Genomic DNA, 24,927 nt, shown 5'->3' with positions numbered 1-24,927 from the left:
TTATTATTTTCCTTTATTATGCATCTTTCACTTTCAAGTTTGTGGCACGATGCATAAAGCGATTCAATCTTCTTCTGCTGTATATTATTTTATGATTCTTCTTACGTAGCAATGCAGAACGGGATGGTTTTAACCTTTGTTTTTCTTTTTCTATTAATTAGTAAAATTCATGATTTGCAGGTTCATGAATAAATCACCTATTCATCCCCTTAGGTCTATTGTGCATAGGCTTGCAATGTAAAATCCCTAGATTATCTGTATGTTGTCTTATGTGGCGAAAACAGAATAATGATTGTGCCTTAACAAAGCACATTATATCTTTGTTTTCATGATATTCAAACTATGAATTGTCAACATTTGTATCATGATGTAAAAAGTGGGTAAACCTTATCATGCCATATATTACCTGATGATAAAGATTAGCATTGTGAAAAAAAAAGGATAAATTAATGAAAATATATGTGAATGACAATGTCTCTATATATTTTCCATAATCTTAAGTAATTTTAAAATTTGAAGACTTCAATAAATATAATTATTTTCTTAATCACTTAGTTTTTTTTTGGAAGAAAGACTAAATCAATAGATATTTCACGCAGGTTGACGCTCCTGTCTGTGGATCGGATGGAGTATCATACCCTAATGAATGCGAACTTCGAGTTGAAGCCTGTAAAAAGCAACAATATGTAGCAGTAGCAACGAAAGGACATTGTGGTAAATACAACACGTTGTTTAAGATATAGCATTTCAGTATTTTGAAATTTATATTCTTGTTATGCGAAAATTCATTTTTTGTTATAATCAAGTGTCGTAGCAAAAAGACATCAGCCTGTTTAAGCGTATTTTTTGAAGGGATGGGTTTGGATTTCTTTTATGCAGTCTATTGTTTCAAAGAAACATTTGGATTAAAAAACAAAAAAAAAAAAAAAAATCAAAAATTCATTTTTGTAGATTTTATACAGCAAAAGATACATCCGTCAACGCTTGTTCAAAGCAAATCCACCTATTTAACAAGGCTATACATATAATTTAAATTCCCTTAGAAGCTCAGACGTGTTTTTTTTTTTTTTTTTTTTGCTCAAATTTAAGGAAAAGTTTTTCTCATCAAAAAACAAACATGATACTGAGGTGTGTTGGTCAAAAGTTGAAATACATAAACAATTTGATTCTCATAGGAGTTTTACCGTAAAAGTTATTAGGCAGGGAAAGGTAACCTTACCTATAATTTTTTTTTCGTTTTCGATGTATGTACAGTAAAGTCTCGATTATCCGCGGAATAGGGTGGTACGGTAACCGCGTATAAGCGAAAACCATAGATAATCCAAATAGTAAAAGGCAAAAAACGACTCTAGGGTATACAATAGCTAAAAAATTTGAATAATGCTCATACATTATTCAAATTAAAGCTAAAAACATTGCTGCATTGCATATACTAACATTGAATGCAAAATATATAGACAAAAGCTTAAAGCGAACAATAACACAATCATTAAATTAAAAAAAAATAATAACCGTGAAGAATAAATAATTGTGAAAATACCTGCAGATAATCGGGCCGCCGAAAATTGGAAGTTTATTGTATGTGTATTATATATTTATGTGGAAGCATTTAATTTGTTGTTGAGTAATATTTGTTACTAGTCATATGTTTAAATAATTTTAAAACTTTCTTAGTGCTTTTTTGAGAACTTTTACAAAAGGCGGCTAAAAATGTATTTTCACCTTATTGAAATTTAAAAAAAAAGCTTCTGTTTTGTGGGAGTCTTTACCTCTATTATCTCTCCAGTAAAATCATCATTAATGCCAGACAACTACAAAAGGTGACGAAAAACTTTTCCAACCATCCGAACTTCTGCTTTATTTAAAACTTTACGAAACCGCAGCCTTATTCTAAGAATTTATATATGTTTGTGTGGCATCGAACATGTGGGCACCGAAAAGCATAAGTAGAAAAGGCACCCCCTGATTTATAACACCTAATAAAAATCACATTACTTTTCACTTCTCTTCTTACGTGACTTGCCTCAGTAAGAATGACATTTTAAAAGAAATTTGTCACCGCTTTTTGTTTTCTTCGCCCATTGACGAATAGTGGGTGGAGGACTGCCTCTTAAATCGTAAAAGATATGATGTTTTATATTTCTTACTTTACGAGTGGGAAAAATTTAAGATGTATTTTTTTATTGTACACGGTTCCTTTAAGTAGCAAAACTTATAGGTTTCTTATCATATTTCCACAGACCAATGTGAACATGTGCATTGCAAATATGGCGCCAGATGTGATAGCGGGAAATGCGTCTGTCCGTCACACTGTCCTGAGATGAGCGAATTTGTTTGTGCAAGTGATGGGAAAACGTATAAGAATGAGTGTGAGATGAAACGAATCGCCTGCCAGAAGAAAAGGGACATTTCTGTGCAATTTTATGGAACGTGTGAAATGATTTCGGAAGACTTGGAACCTGATGATGGTATTGCTCGTTTTTGAAATTCAAAAGATAATAATTTTTAAAATGCTGTTTTATGTCTCATGTTTTCTTAGACAAGTTGTTTAACTTCCTAACCAGTTTTAAAACCTGATTAAGTTGAAGGGTCATTCCACGAAAAAGTCAGCCCTTTGTACCGCACGTAACGGTTTATATATTAAATTGAAAAGTAATAATTTTAAAGCTTAGTATTGAAATTTTGTGCGAAAGAAATCACATATAAGTTTGTGATTTGTTAAGCAGAAAAAAACTGTTCATAGATATTTTAAAGTATTGTTTTTAATGAAATATATGAAGAGTCACGTGCGGGACAAAATGACCGTTTTCCGTGGAATGGCCCTGAATATTCAAGATCATTTTTTTCCAGACATTTGTTTTTTTTTTAGGAACGTAAAATATACAAAAATTCTTATTTATATTAAAAAAATTTCCGTTTACTTATGAATCATGAAAAGAAAAAAAAAGGTAAGAAAAACTCAAGAAGCAGATCATTTCTTAACTGAATCACTGGGAGTGCACCGTATCCAGACACAGCCAATAAACCAATCAACTCAGAACAGTTTACAATATTTTCCCATTGGCAGAACTTGACAGAGCAAAATATTGCGAAATCCAAGCATAAAAGTTCGAAAAACTCACGAAGCAAAACATTTCCTAAGTGAATCACTGAGAGTGTACCGTACACAGACGCAGCTAATATACCAGTTAACTCTGAACAGTTTACAGTATCTTCTTATTGGCAGAACTTGACATAGAGGAAAACACTGTGAAATCCAAACATTCAAGATCGGTTTCGTAAAGTTAACAAGCTGATGTGTGCATCATTTGACTTCCTTTTACCCCAATTTAATGTAATTTCCCCATTACTGGCAATTTTAATGTGATTAAATAGTTTACTCTCTAAATATCACCAACAATGGCCAAATTGAAATCAGATTTTTAAAAAAAAATCGGCAAATTTGTCGCCAAGTTGGTGACAAAACTTGGCGACCAAAAGACTGGCGATATATCGCCAAGTGTCCGCTAAATTATAAAACCACTTGAGTTTACATCGAAATTAAAAATGATTTCCCCCCAAAAAGGTGCAAAAGACCCCTTTAGAAACACTCGAATGCAACCAAAAGGGGAGGTGCACAACTAGACCCCACTAGGAGTTTACGTACCAAATTTCAACTTTCTAGGACATACCGTTCTTGAGTTATGCGTCATACCTGTACATACGCACATAAGTACATACGGACATCACGAGAAAACGCGTTGTAACTAACTCGGGAAACGTCAAAATGGATATTTCGCGTGTCTATACGTTCTTAGGCACTTATCCACGTGTGGTCGAGTCGAAAAAAAAAAAAAACTCATCATTCATTCGGGGGTGAGAAATTAAGGTCGATTTTTGAATGAAAATTTTTTCGCGAATACAATACTTCCTTTTTTGTAAAAGGAAGTAAAAACGGACACGTTAAGATACAGAAAATTTTAAATAATATGCTTGCAAAATGCTCTGTAACAGAAAAATACCGTTCAAAAATTATTGAAAACTGGATGAACTCGTTTAAATATGTAACTAATATGTTTATAAATGTATCCAGATTTCAATTGATTGTGAAATGCATCAAAGTGAATCGTCTAGAGAAAAGTATAAATTAAATTATCAATTAAAAAAGTTCCGTTAAAAATTACGTCACAGAAAGCTGTGCTAAAATCTCAATAATAACTTCATAATTTTCATTACATGTATTATGTAAACACACACACACACATTCGTTATGTATATATATATATGTGTGTGTGTGTGTGTGAACCAAACATTTAAAACAAAACAGCATCGGATATCTCAAACGTAACAAAGAACAATTAATTTCATTACCGAGCTAATTTACTAACACAAATATAAAGAGAACAAATAACTACAAAAAAATTGAACATATATGTCTCTTTGAATTGAAGCCACTCTTTTTGATGCTCTTCCTTTTCCAGACCAGCCCGCCTTGAGACAAAGAAAAATCAGTAGTTGTCAAGACAAACAATGCAGATACGGCGGCATTTGCGACTTCAACTCGGAGGGTACACCCTTTTGTGTTTGCACGTTTCATTGCCCCACATTCAAAGAACCCGCGTGCGGTTCAGACGGAAAAATGTACGACAATGAGTGCCAGATGCGTGAAGAGTCCTGTCTTCTACAAAAGCGGATTGAATCTTCTCCGAGGGAAGCTTGCGTTGGTAAGAAAAGATGTTTTGATACCGAGAGCTCGTTGTCGGCATTAAAGCAAACATTAATTTCAACGTTCAAAAGAAACCCTTTGATATAAAACGGTATCAAAATGATAAATGTTCTGAAATGTTATTTTGACGGAGAGAGACTTGAATAAAGAAAACATTTTCCATTACCATTTTTGCGTTTTATTATTCGCTGAATATGGATTTTCGTGGATGGAGATCCATTGCTTGAATGCGGGGTAATTTTAGTAGATACTATGTAGCATGAGTCTCGCTAGTCATTAAGAGAAAAAAATTTGTCATAAAAGATAATAATTAGAGCTTTTAGAAACTGCAATTTATGATTGACGATGTTTCTTAAAACTTATACCTCTATACATTTAGTAAGAACTATTTCTTGCAGAGTTTTAAAGACAAATGTTAAAGCATATAATACATTAATGTTAGTTATTAAGGAATATTTGCGGATCTAATTTGAAAGAAATGTATACTGCATATAAAGTTATGAAAACGAACTCAGCATTTCACAAATTTACATGATTAATCATTTTTTCTGAATAAAAATGCCTCTCGAATTTTTTTTAATTTTTATAATACTAGTTAACTATCTAATGCTCTAAGCATGCTATATTTAATGTTCTCCCTCAAATTTCAATTCATAAAAGGGCACAAGTGTGCATGCTTTCGTAATGGTTCCACATGTTGAAAAATTCATATTTTTCATAATGCTGTTGGTCATTTGAAACCAAGACAAATTGCAAAGGGTGTCGAATCATTGAGAAACGTAAAACTGTGAGAAAAAAATAAGGTGTTATTAGTTTAACATTAGAGAATTATTAATTTAATAAAACTTGAATAAGTGCAAGCAAGTTCGCTTTTATACAGCGAAATAATTTCTCGATATTTATCTAAACTTATAAAATCAATTTAATTTGTTACCTAGCATTTTAATTTACTCTCTTGAGTTCATAGAAAGAATATTCTTTAGTTTAGTTTAAATAAAATTTAAAACAATACTTGATATTTTTCACTCTTAAACTATTAGGCAACGATAAGCCAAAATAAAAGGAAGTTTGAAGTGTGCGGAATTCCTTTCCCACATAGTGCACTTATTCACCCTTGACAAGAAAAATGTACGACAGTTGCAGAAAAAAATACAACAATATAATATGGGATTGGAATTTATTCACATATATATAATATAAAATGATATCTCAAAAAGGGTCTGTTTGTGTGATCGCACAAAACTCGAGAACTACCCGGTCGATTTCGCTGATATTTTCAGAGTATTTTTCTTTTAGCACCGGAAAGGTTTGCAGACCAGTTCGAAAAAATCGTCAAATAGTTCTTTTTTGTTCCAATTTAGGCCCAATTTTCACATAAATTCATGAATATGTGGGTGAAAAATTACTTGCATATATTAATATTATATATCGTTAGAAAGAGTAGAATTTTTCGCGTTCTATGCGATTTGTTTCAATTCTCTAACTTATTTATGGCGGAAGTTATTCGCGTTTTTAGCTCGATTTTTTTCAGGCTTAGCTGAAATTTAGGCACTATTTTCTTCATTAAATCTAGCAACAAAAAGTGAAGGAATTGTCAAACAGTTTTCTTTTTGACACCATTGGAAAAAATGACATTTTTTTCTCCAGATCTATCTCGACCTTCCCCCAAAGGAAAAAAAGTTACAAGTAATCTTTCCCCAAAGGAAAAAAAGTTACAAGTCGCTTAAAATCAAGTTCGAAAAATCTCATATCATTCAAGTTGTTAAACCTGTTATTTTTTCGTTTCCCCGGTTCGCTTTTTGAATCCATTGTTTTTTTTTTTTTTTTTTCATTTATTTATGCCTGATTGCTGAATATATGTCACTTGACACAATTTTTATTATCAAGGCAAAGCCGGGCAGTGCAGCTAGTAAATGTATAAGAGGTTTTTCAATTACTGTGCCAAAATTTAATTTAGTTACGTATTTATTACAAAAAGAAAAGTTATTACTTATTAAAAGTTTTATATCAGGTTACTTCTTGAAACCATGCATTTAAACTATTCTCTATGATAATTCACCTTTTCCAGTTTATGGTAAAGATAGATTACTAAATTTTGTTTCTTACAACGCGAATTTTATATTCATCTAATAAGACTTTGTATAATTTATGCAAAAACGATTCCATTAAGTATTCAAGACACCCACAAACTTGACCATTATCTTTATCACTCATTATGAAAATCATCATTCAAGCTTTGGGAATTATAATTTAAAACTGATACTTCTATGGTAGTAATTTTTTTATAGAAAATATCTTATACTTCATGCAAAGCATTAATTGTAAAAGTTTTATTGTGTAAGTTTTAAGAGCGCAAGAAAATTGCAGAATGTTTCAAGATCACTAGCAGTCCCCTTATCAATAAAATATTGCGAAATTCTAGGCGTAAGCATCACAAGTAATACTTTAAACTAGTTAACTACCCTCCAAAACTCTCAATATTATGCATTGATTGCATATTTAAGGTTCGTTGTAACTCTAAAGTACATGTCCATAATAGATTTCCGCTTTCAGCTTTAGTTACGTTGACGTTTTTCACCTATAAACTGGCACATCGGTAAACGTTTTGCTATTTAATTAGTGCCACTTTATAGAGTATTTTAAATACACATAAGAAAAAATATTCAGTTTTTATTAAAATCCTTTTATTCGCAACTAAATAACTTATTCATGTCTAGGTCACATCGAGATTGCGTGCGATGGCGAGCCACCAGTGGTTGATCCTGTCACAGGGAAAGATTATTTTTGTGGTAAAGGTCGTGGCTCCAAATTATGTCCAATAAATACAGTCTGCCATGTTACAAAATATTTTGCAAAATGTTGCAAGGAAGGTAAGAAAACTTACTTCATCCTGCTAGAAATGTTGACATTTCGTTAGAATTCCTATTTTTGTAAATTTAATACAATAATAATTTACATGTACTTTGCACACAGCACCATTTATAAAAAATTGTGCCGATACGCCTTTTGGTTGCTGCCCTGATGACAGGAGTCCTGTACTGGGTCCTAATAATGGTGGATGCCCTAGTAAGTATAGAACTTTCCATTTTTTTTTCAACATGTAATGTCAGTTTAAATAATAAAAAAAAGTAAAGAGCGGATGTGTGCATCACATGACTTCCTTTTACTCCAATTTAATGTATTTTTCTCATTATTGGCAGTTTTAATATGATTCAATAGTTTACTCTCTAAATATCACCAATAGTAGCCAAATTGAAACCAGATTTTAAAAAAAAAGCGCCAGATTTGTCGCCAAGTTGGCGACAAAACTTGGCGACCAAAAGACTGGCGATATACCTCCAAGTGTCCGCCAAATTATAACACCACTTGAGTTTACATCGAAATTAACAATGATTTCCCCCCCCCCAAAAGGGGAAAAAGACCCCCTTTGGAGCATACGAATGCAACCAAAAAGGAAGGTGCACAACTAGACCCCACTAGGAGTCTACGTACCGAATTCCGTACCGTTCTTCAGTTATGCGACATACATACGCACATACATACGTACATACAGACGTCACGAGAAAACTCGTAATTAACTCGCGGATGGTCAAAATGGATATTTCGGGTGTCTGTAAGTTCCTAGGCACATATCCACGTGTGGTCGGGTTGAAAAAAGAACTCAACATTCATTTGGGGGTGAGCAAAATGGAAATTAAGGCCGATTTTTTGGTGAAAATTTTTTCGCGTAACGTCACAAGTGATGAAAACTATCTTGAATCGGAGTGCGTGATTGTCTTTTCTGGCAAGACTTCGCCTTTTAATGCTTTTTTTTTTATCGCGAGCAATTTATTAGCGGAAGGAGGATTGTTAATTAAATAAAACATTCTTTTATCGAAGTTTGGCAATGTCCCGAAACTTTATTCTGGAAATCCTAGCGATTTGCTCACTTTTGACGTCTGCAGCGAACAACGGCTGAATGTCGTTTAAGAATGTTTTTCTAAGAGAGAAAATAAGTCAAAATAAAAAAAATAAAAAAAAAAGAAATATAAAAAAAAAAAAAACCTTACCCCATGTTATTGACCATGCTCTTTCAGAAAAAAAAAAAAATAAACGAAACCAATATTATATTGGTACCCTATTGCAGACGATCTTGACGATAAAAAATTGCGGTTAAAATATAGTTAAGAATAATGTTTGTATTGCAGTTTCCTATAAGAACTAAAAAGTCGTCTGCCCTTTTAAGAAGTCTTTTTTTTTTTGAAAGGTATTTTTTTTCCTGTATCTAGCTGTAGCCATGTGTATGTTTTGAGTAGAAATGGAGAAAAAGGGTCGAGTTGAAAATGTTGAAGATTAAAGTGTCGTAGACTTGTGCTTACATGCGTCAATAGTGGTTTATACTGCCGTGAGCAGGTAAATGGCAGTATCTGCGGAAAGGAGTTTTCGAGATATTTGAGGAAACTCTTTCTGGATTCAATACTAACAATAGAGAAATTTTGTAATTTGACGTCTTTTTCGCGCCTGTTTTCATCGGAAACCAAATAAGCAAACGTGTGCAATAAAGCTAACGTACAATAGAAGACAAAAATGAAAAGAAACGAAAAAATTGGCAGATAATGCCTTTACCTGCCCACAGCAGCATAGAAATTATGAGGTTCTTACTTCACATATTACTGAACTGAGAAAGTAGCAAATAACAGAATTTTTTTAAAAAATATTAAGCATTTTTCATAATGCACTCAAAAGAACTAAATAACTTTTCTAGGTCAGAAAGGATAATTTAAGAATTCCTGTAGTTTTCGAAAAATCCAAGAAAGTGACACCACAAACCAAGAAAAGTGCGGCTCAAGTCATGAAGAAAATTTACTATCATTGTCTAGCTTTCAATCATAACTTTGAGTGTTGAAACATGCATATTTTTCTTATTGGGAAAATTTGGTTTAAAATGACTAGAAACGCACTTTTCTTCGTTTGTGGTCTTTTTCTTGGAATTTTCGAAAACTACAGGAATTCTTAAATTGTCCTTTCTGACCCATAAAAGTTATTTGGTTCTTTTGAGTGCATTATGAAAAGTGCATAGGATTTTTTTTTTAAAACTGTTATTTTATCCTTTTTAGTGTAAATGTATTTCAGAAATAGAATAATTTTACCCTCACGAAACGTCCCCTTTTTTTTCACATAAATGCTCGGTACTGAAAGGGAAAAAACCTATTATACGTGTCTAAAACTTTAAGCAGTTGCCACTAAAATTTAATTCTTGTTCCTCTCTAGGATTTACGGTTGCTAATTTCATGCCTGCTTCAGAGAAGCCTTGATTCAAAATTTTCATTATGATTGCTTTTAACTTTACTGTTGCAAGGCAACAAAATTTGTAACAATGGGCTTTATATTTAAACATTTAATAGGGAAATTACATGAAATTTGATGTTTTCCATCCTGACTGAAATAATAATTTTGTTCTAGAGTTTTAATTTTTCAACGCTAAGTTGTACCTTAAGATTAAGCAAATCATTTAGTGAAATCCCGAAGTCTCTAAGTGGTCTAGTTGCAGAGATATAAGCAAAACCAGGCCTCAGATTTATCCGTGACAATCAGGCCAAGTATAATAAAAGTGCTTAAAAAACTGCATGATTTTGTATACTGAATTCCGTCGATGCCGATGTTCGCAATCGGGAACATATAAGTTGGATAAGTTATAGAAAACATTAATTTTTAATGCAAATTTTTCTCTATTATGTTTGTTTTTGAACATGTCCGCTACTTATTATTACTCTGAAATTTCAAAAGCGTTAGGTTTTTTAAAAATTGTTTATATATTTGTTTTATTACTCTCCATGAAAATCGACAAAAACGGATATTTAAGGGAATTTTGGTGTGCAGCAGTTATTATAAAGGATAAATAATTTTGCTTTCAAAAAATGCAGTTCACTTAATATTAAAGGTTGAAAAATAAATTGATGTAATCAAATGTAAAAATAAATTACTTGGCTACATTCCTAAGCTTAAGCTTTAACTACTGCCATACAAATTCCCATTGTTATTCTTTTTTCACGCCACCTCTTACTATAACTTTTATTATTATTATTCCTTAGATGTGTGCAACTGCAACAAACTTGGATCATACAGTTTTACGTGTGATCCCGTATCGAAACAGTGTCCTTGCAAACCTGGAGTTGGTGGTTTACGTTGTGACAGATGCGAGCCCGGTTATTGGGGTCTTCATAAAATTTCGGATGGCAATAGTGCATGTACTCGTAAGTAATGTGTTTAAGTTTTTCGACAGCCTAACTTTAGTACTTAAAGACCTAAGAATATTACTCAAATTTTTCAAAAGTTGAAATAATTCATATTTGAAACACAAACTTTTTGAAAATGCACATCTGCGGCAGTGAGAAGCAAAGGGATGTAAGCGGACATTCTCAAGCTTTGAGTAAAACTAGTTTAAAATTAAGTTGCTAGGTAGGCTTTCAATGATTTTTTTTTCTAAATCATGCTGTTTAACTACACCTACCAGGGCTTCTTGTACTATCTCTTTTCCCAAGACAGAGGTTCACTTACTATTTGGATTGGTTATCTCCAAATTTTTCATTTTGCCACTTATAAGAGCCCCGTTCGCTATTTAGTAGAAACATATTCGACTGGCATCCTGATGATTCCGAATCAAAGAGTTTTATAACTTTGTAGTCCTAAAGACGTTTTAAACGAAGACAGAGATAATTAACTCAAACATTTTATTTGTTACTGATTTTTTGTAAGCTTTTGAACAGTTCAAAGTTTTATCCATGGACAGCTCTTATCAAAAAAAAAAGTGCTTACGATTGCATTTGAATCCTAAATAAATTTCCTAAATTTTAGTATGTTAAGTCAGTTAATATTAGTTTATTGAAGTAGTATTGCTTTATGTAGTTCATTTTGATTACTACATTCTAAATTTCTTTATATTCCCTTTTTATTAATAAGCCTAAAATATGGCACTATATTAAACCGTGATTAGAAATTACGAGATGTACACAACGAAGTACTTTATAACCGTGGAGGAAATAATTTAAAGAAGATTTTAAAATGTGTAGTTATAGTTACACTGCAGTTAAGGAGCATTTAAAGGCTAATTTTGTTCAATTAGTCTGAGTTAGACTTCCGTGCTAAGCACAAAAGTCGTATCTGCACTTTTTATCAAAATTGAGCTATGGTCCCCAAGTGATTCTTTGTCACATATTTTGCATAAATACAATGTTTTATGGAAATTTGTGAGTGGAAAATATTTTTCTAAAAAATCGAAAAAAGTGGCCACATGTATCAAATACATGGAGGCACACAACTTTAAACGAATATTTCGTATTTTGAACTCAGATGCAGATACGACTTTTGCGCTTTGCATGGCAGGAGAGTATCTATTTCGCTTAAAACATCCCTGACAGTCAACATGCCACGGTAAAGTTACAGAGGAGTCTTGATGGTCACAGTCTCAAAAGAATGGAACTATAACGTCACAGGAAGTCCCGATGTGGCACAACTGGGACATGTTTCATGTGACTTCCCTGCAACGTCGCCGAAACATTTAATTTCTAATTGTAACTTTGTGACATTATAAATATGTCCCCATCACGCTACTTTGGGACATGACCATGGACAAAAGTTCGGTTATAACTAGAGCCTGTTGTAACAGTTAAGTTACAGAAATGTCATAGTTGGGACATGTTTCGTGTGACTTCACTGCAATGACGCTACAACCTTTAATAGGCGACCAGTCACTTTGTGACTAAATAAATACTTCACCACAACATTACTTTGTGACGTCGCACAGTGGGGCGAAAACGCCAAAAAGCGCTTAAAAGTGTTTTTAAACCTCTCTCGCTTATTTGTTTACTCAGGCATGTTATAATGGATTTTTCTCGATTTCTTTGGGCTCAAAGTCCAAAGTTCGCAGGTTTACGCAGCTAATTCCTTTTCAGGGTATTTCTACAGACCATTGGTGACTAATTAATATTAATTTCTAAGAGGACATAAGAGGACATTTTTTTGTAGAGCGTTTTAAAAAAAATAACTTTGAAATCCCCAGTTTTCGGTTTTGATCAAAACCAACTATCTATTTGAATATTCGATTATTCTTTATTTTTGTTCTTTTACTATCGTCGGACACGGGAGAAGTTAAATATACCCGCCATTAATAAGAAAAAAAATATATAGATTGCTTCAAAGCAATTTGTTTAAATCCCCTTCATTCATGGTTCTTCACCTTCTAAAGGCTATCTTTAGCTTTGTAGTGGACGAAGGGCTCTAAAATTCTAGTTCTGATTGCCTAAGATATAGGCCTGTGCAAATATATTAATCCGCAATTGGTTGAATATAGAAAAAAAATTACCCTTTTAAGCGGTTTTTGTCGTTTTCGCCCCACTGTGCGTCGCCCCGGACTGACGTTCGTAAGAAGCTGCAACCTGTTGATGACTTTACAGTGACGTTTTGTGACTGTCTTACGCGACGCGAGAACTTACGTATGTGACACGTCACTCATAAGTGTCATATTGTAGCCACTCAGCTGTTAGAGACTGAAACACATCTGAACTTGAACATGCAAGCTATTACACCGTCAGTGATTCCTATTTTTTTTGTGCATTAGACGTTGGAAAATACCAATATAACAATTCTTGTTTGCTACAGATTGTAACTGCAACCCCTATGGCTCCATACGTGATGACTGTGAGCAAACAACAGGACGCTGCGTATGTAAACACGGAATTCAAGGCATGAAATGCGATGCATGTCCTAGTGGTATGGTGTTGGGTCCTGAAGGTTGTTTAGATGGTAAGAAATTTTCCTTGACTTACACATATTTTAAGGATATTTCATGAGTGTTATATATTAAATAATGTATAACGTAAAAATTACTATTGACAAAAAAGAGAGGAAGATGTAGTAAAATGGGAAATTAAAAAGAGGTTAATTATCATTCAATATTAATCCGAAAAGTCGGCAAGTACCGTGTAATTTGAATTGTTATAGGTAGCAAATAAAAAAACTTATTAATTGATTTTCATCAGAGTAAAAATCTTTCATCTAACAATGGTTATTAGAATAACCACACTTCAATAGCGGCTTAAAAATAGAAAATAAGGGGGGGGGGGGATGTTGAACTGAAAGTATAAATAACAAACTGTTAAATGAAAATCAAATATTGAAAATTTAAAAAATAATCAGTACAAACAAAATAATTCCTCATTTGTTATTAGTGCTTATTTTTATGCCGATTCATTCTTATTTTTTTTTTTTTTTTTTTTTTTTTTTTTTTTTTTTTTTTTGCGCCCACTTACAAACACAGGTCAATATATTTATACCTATTGATCTATTTTTATAGAGTACCTCACAACAATTTATTTTTATTTAAACATAAACTGAATTCTTGGAGTCTACTTTTGTCCGACACGAAATTTCCTTCACTCCTGTTTCTTAGTTTCAAACTTACCTTTTGATATATTTAAGGAGAGAAGGAGACTTTAACTGTCGGCGAAATGTAGGGCAAGCTAAGTTCATTGGGCGATTTACTTGATACCGAGACTTAGCATCTAAAAATGAGTTTTGTTAATGTTGTACTAGAACAATTAGTTTAGAATAATTTGGACAAAAAGTGCCAACTATCACGTACATCACATTTAAAGTTTAAAAAAAAAATATTATAAATTAATTTATAAAAAGTTAAGCTCTCAGTCGCGGCACTGGCTGCAAAAAATACACCAGCAAAGCAAATTTCATGCTTATATGGCTTCTCGGGACGCGTGCCATAGACAAAAACATCTTATTCTATTATATATGAAAACTAGATACATGAGAGATGAAAATTCAATGTTAGTTGATAGTCTATTGAACTGAACTAAAAAATAGTTATTTTTCTTTTCGCTGTGTTAAGTAAAACTGCGTACTTTCTCTCATATGTTTCTCTCATTCTCAAACTCCAGAATCTCAAGCTAATGCGACAGCCGTCTCCTGTGACGATTTACGGTGCTTCCATGGAGCTCGTTGCGTGGAAATTGATTTCGTCCCGCAGTGCAGCTGCGATTTCAAATGTTCCCCAGCGGACAGTAGAGACCCTGTGTGTGGCAATGACGGCAACACCTATGGATCCGAGTGCCAGATGAGACTCTTTAGCTGCAGAAACCAGAAGCCCATTACCATAAGATACTACGGAGTTTGTGGAAGAAACAGTGAGTTCACAAAACTTTATATTCTTGGTTTTATTTACTTTTCTATTTTATTTATTTATTTTTAAAAACTTCTAACAATCATATTCTGTATGGTGTTAAAGAAATGATTTTTCTTTACTAATAATAAAGCTGAAAATCTTTCTGTCTGGAGGATGTCTGGATCTCTGTGACGCGCATAGCGCCTAGACCGTGCGGCCGATTTTCATGAAACTTGGCACAAAACTAGTTTGCAGCATGGGGGTGTGCACCTCGAAGCGGTTTTTCGAAAATTCGATTTTGTTCTTTTTCTATTCCAATTTTAAGAACATATTCCCGAGCAAAATTATCATAAGATGGACTAGTAAATTACCAAGTTATCATAACGTGGAATCGTAACATGGACAAGTCAATTGGCGAAAAATTCACCATACATTTTTTGTACATACAGGCGAACCAAAAGATCTTTTAAATTTCTACTACGGGCAAAGCCGTGCGGGTACCACTAGTGTATACATAAAACTATTACATGGTGTCGCAAATAATATGTAAGTTTTGTGAAAATTGGTTCAGCCGATTTTGTGCTAAACAAATATTGTTGCCTTTTTAGGTCCTAATTGCAGTTAAGACTGTTTCGCACAGTGGTTTCCAACCATGGAAATGTTTCTTTCAAAGGGATGATGTAGCTCCCCAAGGGGGTGATAAATTCGTGAAAGGCTATGGGATGCGATGAGTATTGAAAAGACAAAATAAAAATAAAGAGTACCCCTCGTATATTGAAATTGAAAACATATTGTAAATTCGATAATTAAACCACGTGCTTTTTTTTTAAAGCAGCATAAAAAAAATCCTATGATGCTTAAGAAATAGAATGAAGCCTGTTGTGTTATTTTATTGTTATCATACGACATGTGAACTGCGAGAAACAACTACGTAAGCAAATGTATAATATTTTTAAAGATAAAAAAAAAAAACCTTTTACTCTGGCGCGTCACCCTTATGTTCAGGGTTAGATGCCGCACTTGTGTGGGATATGCTACTCCTGTCATACAACTATAGTTAACCAATAAATACCTGGAACATTTTGCACAAAGTAAAAGTAAAAAGAAACTCAATGATTTTTGTGTAGTAAAGTCGATAATGTGTGAAAATTGCGTATTGTCTGATAATCCGTTGTCTCGTTGAAAATTAAATTCCTCATCTTTTTTTTTTTTTTAATTTTTTACATTTTTAGAATATTTTCTTTATAAATTGTTTTTTTCGTATTCATATTATCAACAATGGCTTAGAGTAAAGCTGCTTTCTTTATTACGTGCTTTACTCTCAGATGGCTAAGTCTCGGATGATTTTATTTAGGTTCTAAGTAAGTTATGACGGTTTTATACTGTTCGTTGCTGAAAAGCAAAGGCTTTATTTGAGCACGTGACCTACAACTTTATTGAAATTATGTGGTGCTGTCGTATACAACACATGGGCACCTCTAATATTGATCTGCAGCACTATGACAGCATAGCAGTACATTAGTGTCATGCTTAAGTAACATGTGTTGGCACTTACAAGGGCTCTCAGGAACACTTTTTAACAGGACAGTGCTCGGTCAAACCCAGCAAGGGTGTCAGGAGACTTCCTCTTCCACATTATCAACTTATCTGATCTGCGCGATGCTCCGATTTGTCACAAATCGAGTTGGGATCACTTGAGACAGTCAAATAGGCACTCTAGATCGAATTAACGACTCGTTTACAGTAACTTTGGCACGAGATGACGCAGGACACCGTACAAAACTGCTATGCCTCAATGTTTGACTGTATATTTATGCAGGGGTGTCCCCCTCGAACAAGGGCGCTACTCTCCCTAAAAATCGCGAATACCTCCCCCCCAGAGCAAGAGCTTCCTCTAAGAAAGAGAAAAAACCCTCAAAGCAACCCCCCTCCTTCCTAAACTTTCAATGGCGCAGTCTACGCCATGAACCCTCCCCTGGATGGGCACCCCTGTTTTGTGCAAGAGGTGGTTCCCCAGGGTACTTTAACCTCCATTCCTTCGGGTTTTTTCCCGTAATAAATGATGATTTTGTTTTCATTGTATAATCACTCACTAATATAAATATTGCCATCAAATGTGTAAAATATCGCTTCATTTTGATTACTCCCTCTTGGGACGTCATTTTTTTAAAGTGTATTAAAAAAAATTGAAACTAAGTTTTACTACAGAAAGTGTGAATTTTTGTTTGTGGAAGTTCCACGAGTAGGTGTCCCTAAGCATCCAGTCTTAAAATTTGTTACGAAATTTCTTCGGACCCCCAAGGATTTATCCCTCTCTTCGATTTATTAAAAATTAGTTTTCGAATTAACTTGATAAAGTTAGTTTTCTTATAGTTATTTTTTTAGCTAAAACTTCACGTTAATTAAAATTAGGGGCGAAAGTGATTTTCCACATGCCTTATCATTTTAAGTCAATCAAAAGAATTATTTTTTTCCGCACAATATGATTTTTTTTTTCAATTTTCGCATTAGAACATGAGACGTACATGTTTCTATTTTTGCAAAAACTCTACACTAAACTTAATTTAAGCACGGAGCTAAGGAGCAAAATGTTACTCGCCATATTGTTACATACACTAACTACCAATAAGTATTTGGACACCTATGCAAATGTCGATATCTGCGGTCCTAAGGTACGTCACGGCCTCCGCCGGTATATATCGTGTAGGAAACAGCATCGGCTTTAGTCACATGCAAGATGCCTCGCAGTTCGGAGCTCTCTGATTTCGAGAAAGATATAACTATTGGGTATCACAAATGTGGCCGATCCTTAAGGGACATTACTTGCGATCTGAAGTACCCTAAATCAACAGTGGCCTAAGTGATTAAGAATTGGAGGGTGAGCTGTTATTGTCGGAATGTGCCCCGAGTCGGCAGACCAACGAAACTGGGAGATAGAGACCGACGAGTGCTGTCCTGAGAAATTCGGAAGAACCGCACCCAAACGATGGCCCTCATCTGCGAGAAGTTTCAACAGGCATCCGGGAGTATTGTTTCATATAATACCATCCGTAAGGAAGTACATCTGCTTGGTTTTCATGGTCGTGCTGCTGCCCATAAGCCTTTGATCACAAAGTCTAACCTCACTGCTCGGTTAATGTGGTGCAAAGCACATCGAAATTGGACCGTAGATCAGTGGAAACAGGTTCTTTGGAGTAACGAATCAAGGTTCGCCCTTTACCGTTCGGATGGCAGGGTCTGGGTCTGTCGTCTACCTGGAGAACATCTCCTGCCAGAATGCATTGTGCCAACAGTCAAGTTTGGCGGAGGTGGAATTATGGTCTGGGGGTGTTTCTCTTGGTATGGGCTGGGACCCTTTGTCCCCATTCATGGTAAGCTCAACTCCGATGCCTACTGCACTATTTTTGATGACATTGTGCTTCCTACGTTGTGGCAGTTTTACGGTTTGGACCCCTGTTACTTTCAGGACGACAATGCCAGTTGTCATGTTTCGACGTTAACCAAAGCTTGGTATGGTGCCAATGGAGTTCATCGAATGGACTGGCCTGCCCAGAACCCAGTCCTGAACCCTATCGAGAACCTCTGAGACGAGTTGCATCGCCGAATTCAGGGGTACACTCCCCGTGCAAAGTCGGTGAAGGAACTTCTATGTCTTCTCCAAGCTGAGTGGAAGAAAATACCACTAGCTGTCATACAAAGACTTGTGGAAAGTATTCCCCTGAGGGTTCACTCTGTAATTGCCACTCGTGGAAGGTCTACCAACTATTGATTTTGAATAAAGTTGGTTTTTCTTTTCTATCACAGGTGTCCAAATACTTATTGGTAGTCAGTGTACTGTACTACCTGTGCATGAGCTCTACATTTGAGTGAGTGAGAAGCAAAGGGATGTAAATGGACATTTCCAAGTTTTGAGTAAAACACTTTTAAAGATAACGTCCTAGGTCAGCTTTCATTGATTTTATTTCCAAATCATGCTGTACAGCAGCACCTAGCACTACCAAAGCTACTAGTACTATGTCTTGTCCCAAGACAGAGGAGAGGTTCCCTACTATTTGTACTGGTTATCTCTAAACCTTTAATTCTGCAACTGACATCCCTTTGCTTCTCACTGCCTCATTTAATCAAAATAAAACGCAAATATTTGCTGTATGTATTGCTCCGTTCTTACAATCATGCTTCAAAATTATTATTAAGTGAATATATGGTTTTTTAACTCGACGAACTCAACGCAGATAAACCAAAGATTCGGATAAACGGGGGACGGATAAACGTGGTTCTACTGTACATAAAAGCATACATGTATCTTGAAACGATTTTGTTTACATATTATTTATTGTCTTGCAGATGAAACAGAAAAATCTACATCGACGTCTCCAAGATTACCAAAGAGGAGAAGTTACGTGAAAAAGTCAGACAGCAAATCGACTAGGGAAGTTACAATGAACCTACCGGAAAACCTTTACATGACTACAAAAGCACAATTCATGAATATTACAACAACAGCATTGCCAATATTAGCTTTTGCTCCAGGTAAGAGAATCTATTCATCCAGAAAAGTTTTTTAGAGGGCGAACTAAACCTTTCCGAATATTTTATACTGCATGAGCTTCTAAAATTAACATTTTTAAGCGAAATTATGAAAGATTTTATACAAAATGCATTGTGTACTTTTTACGTGTGGATGAAATTCGAACGAGTAGAAATCAAAAAACAACTTATGACAAATGCTCAAAAATGTTTCCGTTTAAAGCGTCAGTTTCTAGTTATTTTACAATATTCTTATATTTTTATCACTTTATTTGATTTTAAATTAATTTTTGTACTGAAAAGTAATATACATTGCATGTTAATGTACCAACACTGTTAAAACTACAGGTTGCATTCGGCACCTTTCAGGGGTGAAACGCTTGTTCACCAGCGGCACCCAATACGGAGCCGAAATTGCACCTCTAACTAGGGTGAAAAACAGGCACCTTTCAAAAAGTAGGCAGCCGGGGTGAAAAGAATGAACCTACGGAGAGAGAAATGGCACCCTTACTGTAGATCCTCCTCCCCCCTCCCCCGTATTGTGTGCTTTTTTTTGAATATAATTGTGTTATTTTTTTTTAAATAGTTTTGTTTTGATTCATGATAGTCTACGTTTTGCACACTTTTCACATTGCATGAATTCAGTACTGGGAATAATTAAAATTTGTAATTACAGCATTTGATCATATTTCAGAGTTTTCAACATAGTTAAGGAGTGCTCATTGCTTTAATTCATCTGATCGTTCTCTACATCAGTGTTTCTCAACCTCTTTTGACCCAACGGGTCGGTAAAAGCAAATGAAAAACATTGCGGACCTATGAAATTTTTATCCTTTTCTTAAAAATAAATAATAATAATTATAATAGCTCTCGGGGCGGTAAAAAAACTTGTGAAAAAACTCTGCGTACTGATAAGTTTTTTTTTTTTTTTTGCAAAGTAATATTAAAAATGAATAAAACAATAAATATCTACAGACTTTATTTGGTATCAAAGAGTTGTCTCAAATATATTTAAAGTTAAAGACGAGTAATTAGTTCAATAATCATAGTTAAGTTAATGATTATTTGTGAGAAATAACCGCACCGAAAGTAAAGTGTAGGTGTACTTATGAATTATTTACATGAAGAGCCAAAAATATTCTGGGATATTAAAGTTACGGAAAAACAAAATCCTTTCTCGAACGTTAAAAATTTCAATCAAGAGTAACAATAAAATAAAATGCATATGAAATTTTTCGACAGTTGAAAAACCTAAAGAAATAAGAAATTCCTAACGCTAACGAAACATTAAACGCTAACAGGAAATGATTCAAACACTTGAACGAAAAAGAAAAAAAAAGCTAGACGGAGAGAGATTTCCTTTTTATTTTTTGCGCTCGCTCTTGTGTAGTAATCTACGAAGCACAAGAATCATTTTTATTTAGGTTCTCACTTGTTGATTAGTCATAAATTGCGGTTATTATTTTGGTGATTAAATGTTGCTTATCGAGTACTCAAGAAAATAATGATAGATATATTTAGTAGCGTTTTGAAGGATGGAAATTTCACGACAGTAACGGTCAACTGAAAATCAACAACTAACGGTACTACGGTATCGTAACGGACTAACGGTAACTGAAAAGCATTAAACGTACTTTTAACTATGTTTGAAAGCCCTAAAAGCTACAAAGTGATCAAAAGCTGTACTTACTTGTTATTTTAAAGAATTATCCTAGAAAAGTTGAGATTTAATCCAATAGTGTACTTCATTCAATGTGAATGAAAGACATAGAAGCCACGCTTAGATGCAACCTATCATTCGTCCGCCATATTGAAGTGCTTGAATGGTGAATGTATGCCGGAAGCGCATGCGCTAGCAAGTCATTTTGCGATTGCTTGCTGTTTTGGCACCCCTGTCTACGATTGTCTGCTGTTTTCGCACCCCTGCTCTACTTCCTGGCTAGTATTGCACCCTTGGGCCTCATGCTTTCACCTTAGTTGGAATATATTCACTCGTCTGGAACCTCTGGTTATAACAGTGAATGTATCTTGCATATATATTTTACGCGTAGTGTGCAATATTATTTTTGAATTCACAAAAGGATTGCTCTTAAACACCACATGAGCTTGCACACTGCGTTTTTGCAATGAAAAACGCAAATGCATAAATGTGTGCAAACACAATTTTGCGCACTAGTGGAAAAAATGATAATGAACGTTTGTCATGTTGTGTAAAAAGGCGTTTTTAATGGCGTGTGTGGTAATGCCACATATTCCTATCTCGCATGGGGGTGCCGTTAACCGCATTCCGTGGTCCTCCCCTTGACCTTGTTCGGCTAGGGGTGCGTTTGTTGCGCTCCCTCTCGTCGGTTCCGGTTCCGGGCTCTTGGTGTCCCTTCGCGATCTTTCTGGAAGGTTCTTGAAAGTTCGCGGAGCGGATATGACTTCCGTTTTCTGAGGCGACACTCATGGATTCGCTATTTTCGCTTATATCAGTTCCAACAATCACTTCATTAAGAGTGGAATTTTTACCCCGAACCGAAGAGTCACCAAACAAATTTTGTGTAGGGATAATTTCAGGATCACTTTGCACGTTAAAAGTGGATAAGTCGAGGATAGGTACCGCTGCGCTGTCATGTAGAACCGCCTGATCGGAGTTGAGATCAGTAATATTGTTATTAACTTTGATGCGGCTGAGGTAGTCAGCAAAAATATTTGAAACACCTTTCAAATGGGTAAACTTGTATCTATATTCACTCAAATGCATCAACCATCTCGTGGTTAAATCAGCGGGGCAACTAGTTCTACCGTACTTTTCTATTGACTTTGAATCCGGAGCTCGAGCGGCAGTTGGGGATGTGAGAGGTGAGTGCGCGGTTGCTGGTGTTTCTCGCTTCATCGGATTACTATGATGGCCATACGGGTGAGCTCTTTTTGATTATGTTTCTAAAATAGCAAATTGGATTTACATGTTGATGTGCTTTATGAAGATTCCATGATAATAAATGACACGGTGTATAAGAACCTGGTCTTCTTTTTACCCCCTAACTTAACACCATCACAGCGTGAAACTGTTTTTCATTCTGAAAGGGATCACAGTCATTATTCTACAATATTAAAATTACTTTGTTATTGGTTTCAGTTGCATTTTCTGTCTCAAACTAACAATAAATACATCTGTAAAACTAATGTTTCAGCTTTTCAAACGTTAACTGCTGATAATCTACTATCGAAAAAAAATAGGAGCTTCGAAAGTAGTTTCAAAAGAATTTAGAAGCTTTAGAGTAGAAATACTTTTCAATATTTATCAAAAATATATTGATATTCTGAAGAAAGTTATTGTGAATGCATTATTATTATTTTTTTTTTTTTTGCAATAGTATACAAAAAAGAACATGCTTTCATGATGTCATAGCCTTTCTTAGGAACGGAACATTTTTTGCCCAAGTACAACAAAAAATTAGTTTAAAAAAAACTTAACTGATCTAAAATAAAATTATACTTTGCTGCAATTTTACGAACATTACGTGTTACTCTCAGAACATTTTATGCATTTAATAGAAACTTATTTTTTATAGGTACTACAATCGTTTTATACTTGGTGACAATAAAAAAAAATAAGACTCCTAACGTTTTCTTTCTTTTTTTTTTTTCTTAATCCTATTACAGTTACGACCGAAATCACGGATATAACGAAATTTTTCTTTGGTGACTTCGACTTCGCCATAAACGAACATAATCGTATTTTCGCAGATTTTGACTTTTTTTAACGTCGGACTTTTATAAAACCTTCTGTTCGTTTCTAAGCTCGATGATACTAAGTGAATTTAAAAAGGAGTTAGTAACATTTTTTTATCAGTCTAAATCAATTTTTTTTCCTTTTAAAGCGTTACAAAATGGTATTTACCTCATTTCGTCAACAGCTGCCCCTTTCTTTAGCATATAATTTCGTTTCGCATCTTATTATCTTTTTTCATTAACGTTTTTTACGCTTAATATTCTGAAACTTAAATAAAATCATTTCAAGTATCAATCGTTTATAAATTAATTGTTACACGGTATAAGACCTAGTACAAAAACCAACTTTTTTAAATTCCTGGTTTTCAAAGCAAAAGTTTCAGGAAACACACGTGGTTAAATGAAATAAAACTATTTTTGCTTTAGTATAGTCCATTAAAAGATAAAAATTGTTTATTTTACAGATCCAGATATTCCGATTGAAATACCATCGTTCTCTGGTGCATCCTACATGGAACTTTATAAACTAGAAGCATATTCTCGTCTTTCTCTGGAAATGGAATTTAAATCTTTTGCCAGAGATGGAATCCTTCTTTATAATGGACCAACAGAGTCAAAATCTGCAGATTTTGTTTCACTTAGTCTAAAAGATGGTTTTATCGAGTTCAGGTAAAAGAAGATCACGTCTTTAAAATTTTGTTTTGTAGTGCATACATAAAATAATAAAACGAATTATTATTATTATTATTAAATTTTATTTTTTTTAGTTTTTCCTTTTCTCCCTTCAATACACTAAAATAGGAGTAGTTTTGACTTTTAAAAACTTTGTTTTGGCTAGATTGTACATTTTCTTTATTTTTAGAACGAAAAAGTGATTTTTGCACAAGTCTCCTATTTTGTCCTTGCCACTTAAAAATTGTTATCACTTTTCATTTATAAATTGCAAATACTGTTTTGGGCAACTTAGTAAAATATGTTTTGCTCGTAAAATTGTAAAAATTACAAGTGCATTCTTTGAGAACATTGTACAATGAAATTCAACTTATCTATATAAACAACAAGAGTTTGATTTCTATACCAATCATAAAACGGTCAATCACGTACCGTTTTTGTAATAGAATCACTTCTCATTTGAAAGATGTGTACTGTGACTTGGAGACCAGACAGGCCTTCTTTTCTGCTTCTAACATTTTATTTTTACACTAATCATTATCTAAGACTTTTAACTTGTGGGACAATAACACAACCGCGTCTTCTACCTTTTAATCGCTATAATATTTGGACTTTTTCCGAAATGCAAGAAAGCTACTCCTTTTCTGTCCAGAGCTCTTGCAAATATTTTCATCATGTTGAATGTGCAAAAATGGAAGAAAGGCACAATTCGGATATACGTGTGTTTCATGTGATATGTTTTTGAGGTCAGGAATTAAGATTTTTCTTAAAGTTTGAGGTCATTGGAGTTTCCTCCAAATATATTTAAAAAAAAAAATAAATAAATAAAAAAAAAAACGTAAAACGCGCATTTTTGAAAAAATGGTGCATAGTAAACAAACAAAATATCCATATTTGATATTTTCAGCCAAAAATAAGTAAGAAAAGCAGATTCGCATCAAAAAGAAATTTTTCATGTTGTGTAGTGTCATTGACTATTACAGCCGAATGGGGTAAGCTTGTGACAGCACGGGTGTGTTTCTGCCAAATAGCTAGTGGTGTATCTATGTAACTGTAAGAGGTGGAATACTGCTACGAACTAAATATTTTCTGGAGGCCTAAAGCCACTGTGCTTCAAATTCATCACCCCCCCCCCCTCTTCCCGTAAAATGCG

The 24,927-nt window shown here is 34.2% G+C and overlaps 1 protein-coding gene across 1 annotated transcript in view; it reads left to right on the top strand.

Annotated features, from left to right (window-relative positions):
* The window catches only part of LOC129225013 (agrin-like), a 121,603-nt gene that overhangs the window by 69,406 nt on the left and 27,270 nt on the right, over nucleotides 1-24,927 (top strand). Inside the window, exons 9-19 of the mRNA XM_054859560.1 lie at nucleotides 600-714; nucleotides 2,241-2,468; nucleotides 3,925-3,927; nucleotides 4,461-4,703; nucleotides 7,423-7,575; nucleotides 7,679-7,771; nucleotides 10,777-10,938; nucleotides 13,343-13,486; nucleotides 14,635-14,880; nucleotides 19,203-19,388; nucleotides 23,567-23,771. Coding sequence (XP_054715535.1) covers nucleotides 600-714; nucleotides 2,241-2,468; nucleotides 3,925-3,927; nucleotides 4,461-4,703; nucleotides 7,423-7,575; nucleotides 7,679-7,771; nucleotides 10,777-10,938; nucleotides 13,343-13,486; nucleotides 14,635-14,880; nucleotides 19,203-19,388; nucleotides 23,567-23,771 — 1,778 coding nt within the window. The remainder of the gene's footprint in view (nucleotides 1-599; nucleotides 715-2,240; nucleotides 2,469-3,924; nucleotides 3,928-4,460; nucleotides 4,704-7,422; nucleotides 7,576-7,678; nucleotides 7,772-10,776; nucleotides 10,939-13,342; nucleotides 13,487-14,634; nucleotides 14,881-19,202; nucleotides 19,389-23,566; nucleotides 23,772-24,927) is intronic.

The sequence above is a fragment of the Uloborus diversus genome, chromosome 6 (assembly GCF_026930045.1).
Source record: "Uloborus diversus isolate 005 chromosome 6, Udiv.v.3.1, whole genome shotgun sequence".
NCBI lineage: Eukaryota > Metazoa > Arthropoda > Arachnida > Araneae > Uloboridae > Uloborus > Uloborus diversus.
This window is presented reverse-complemented; position numbering and strand designations above follow the sequence as displayed.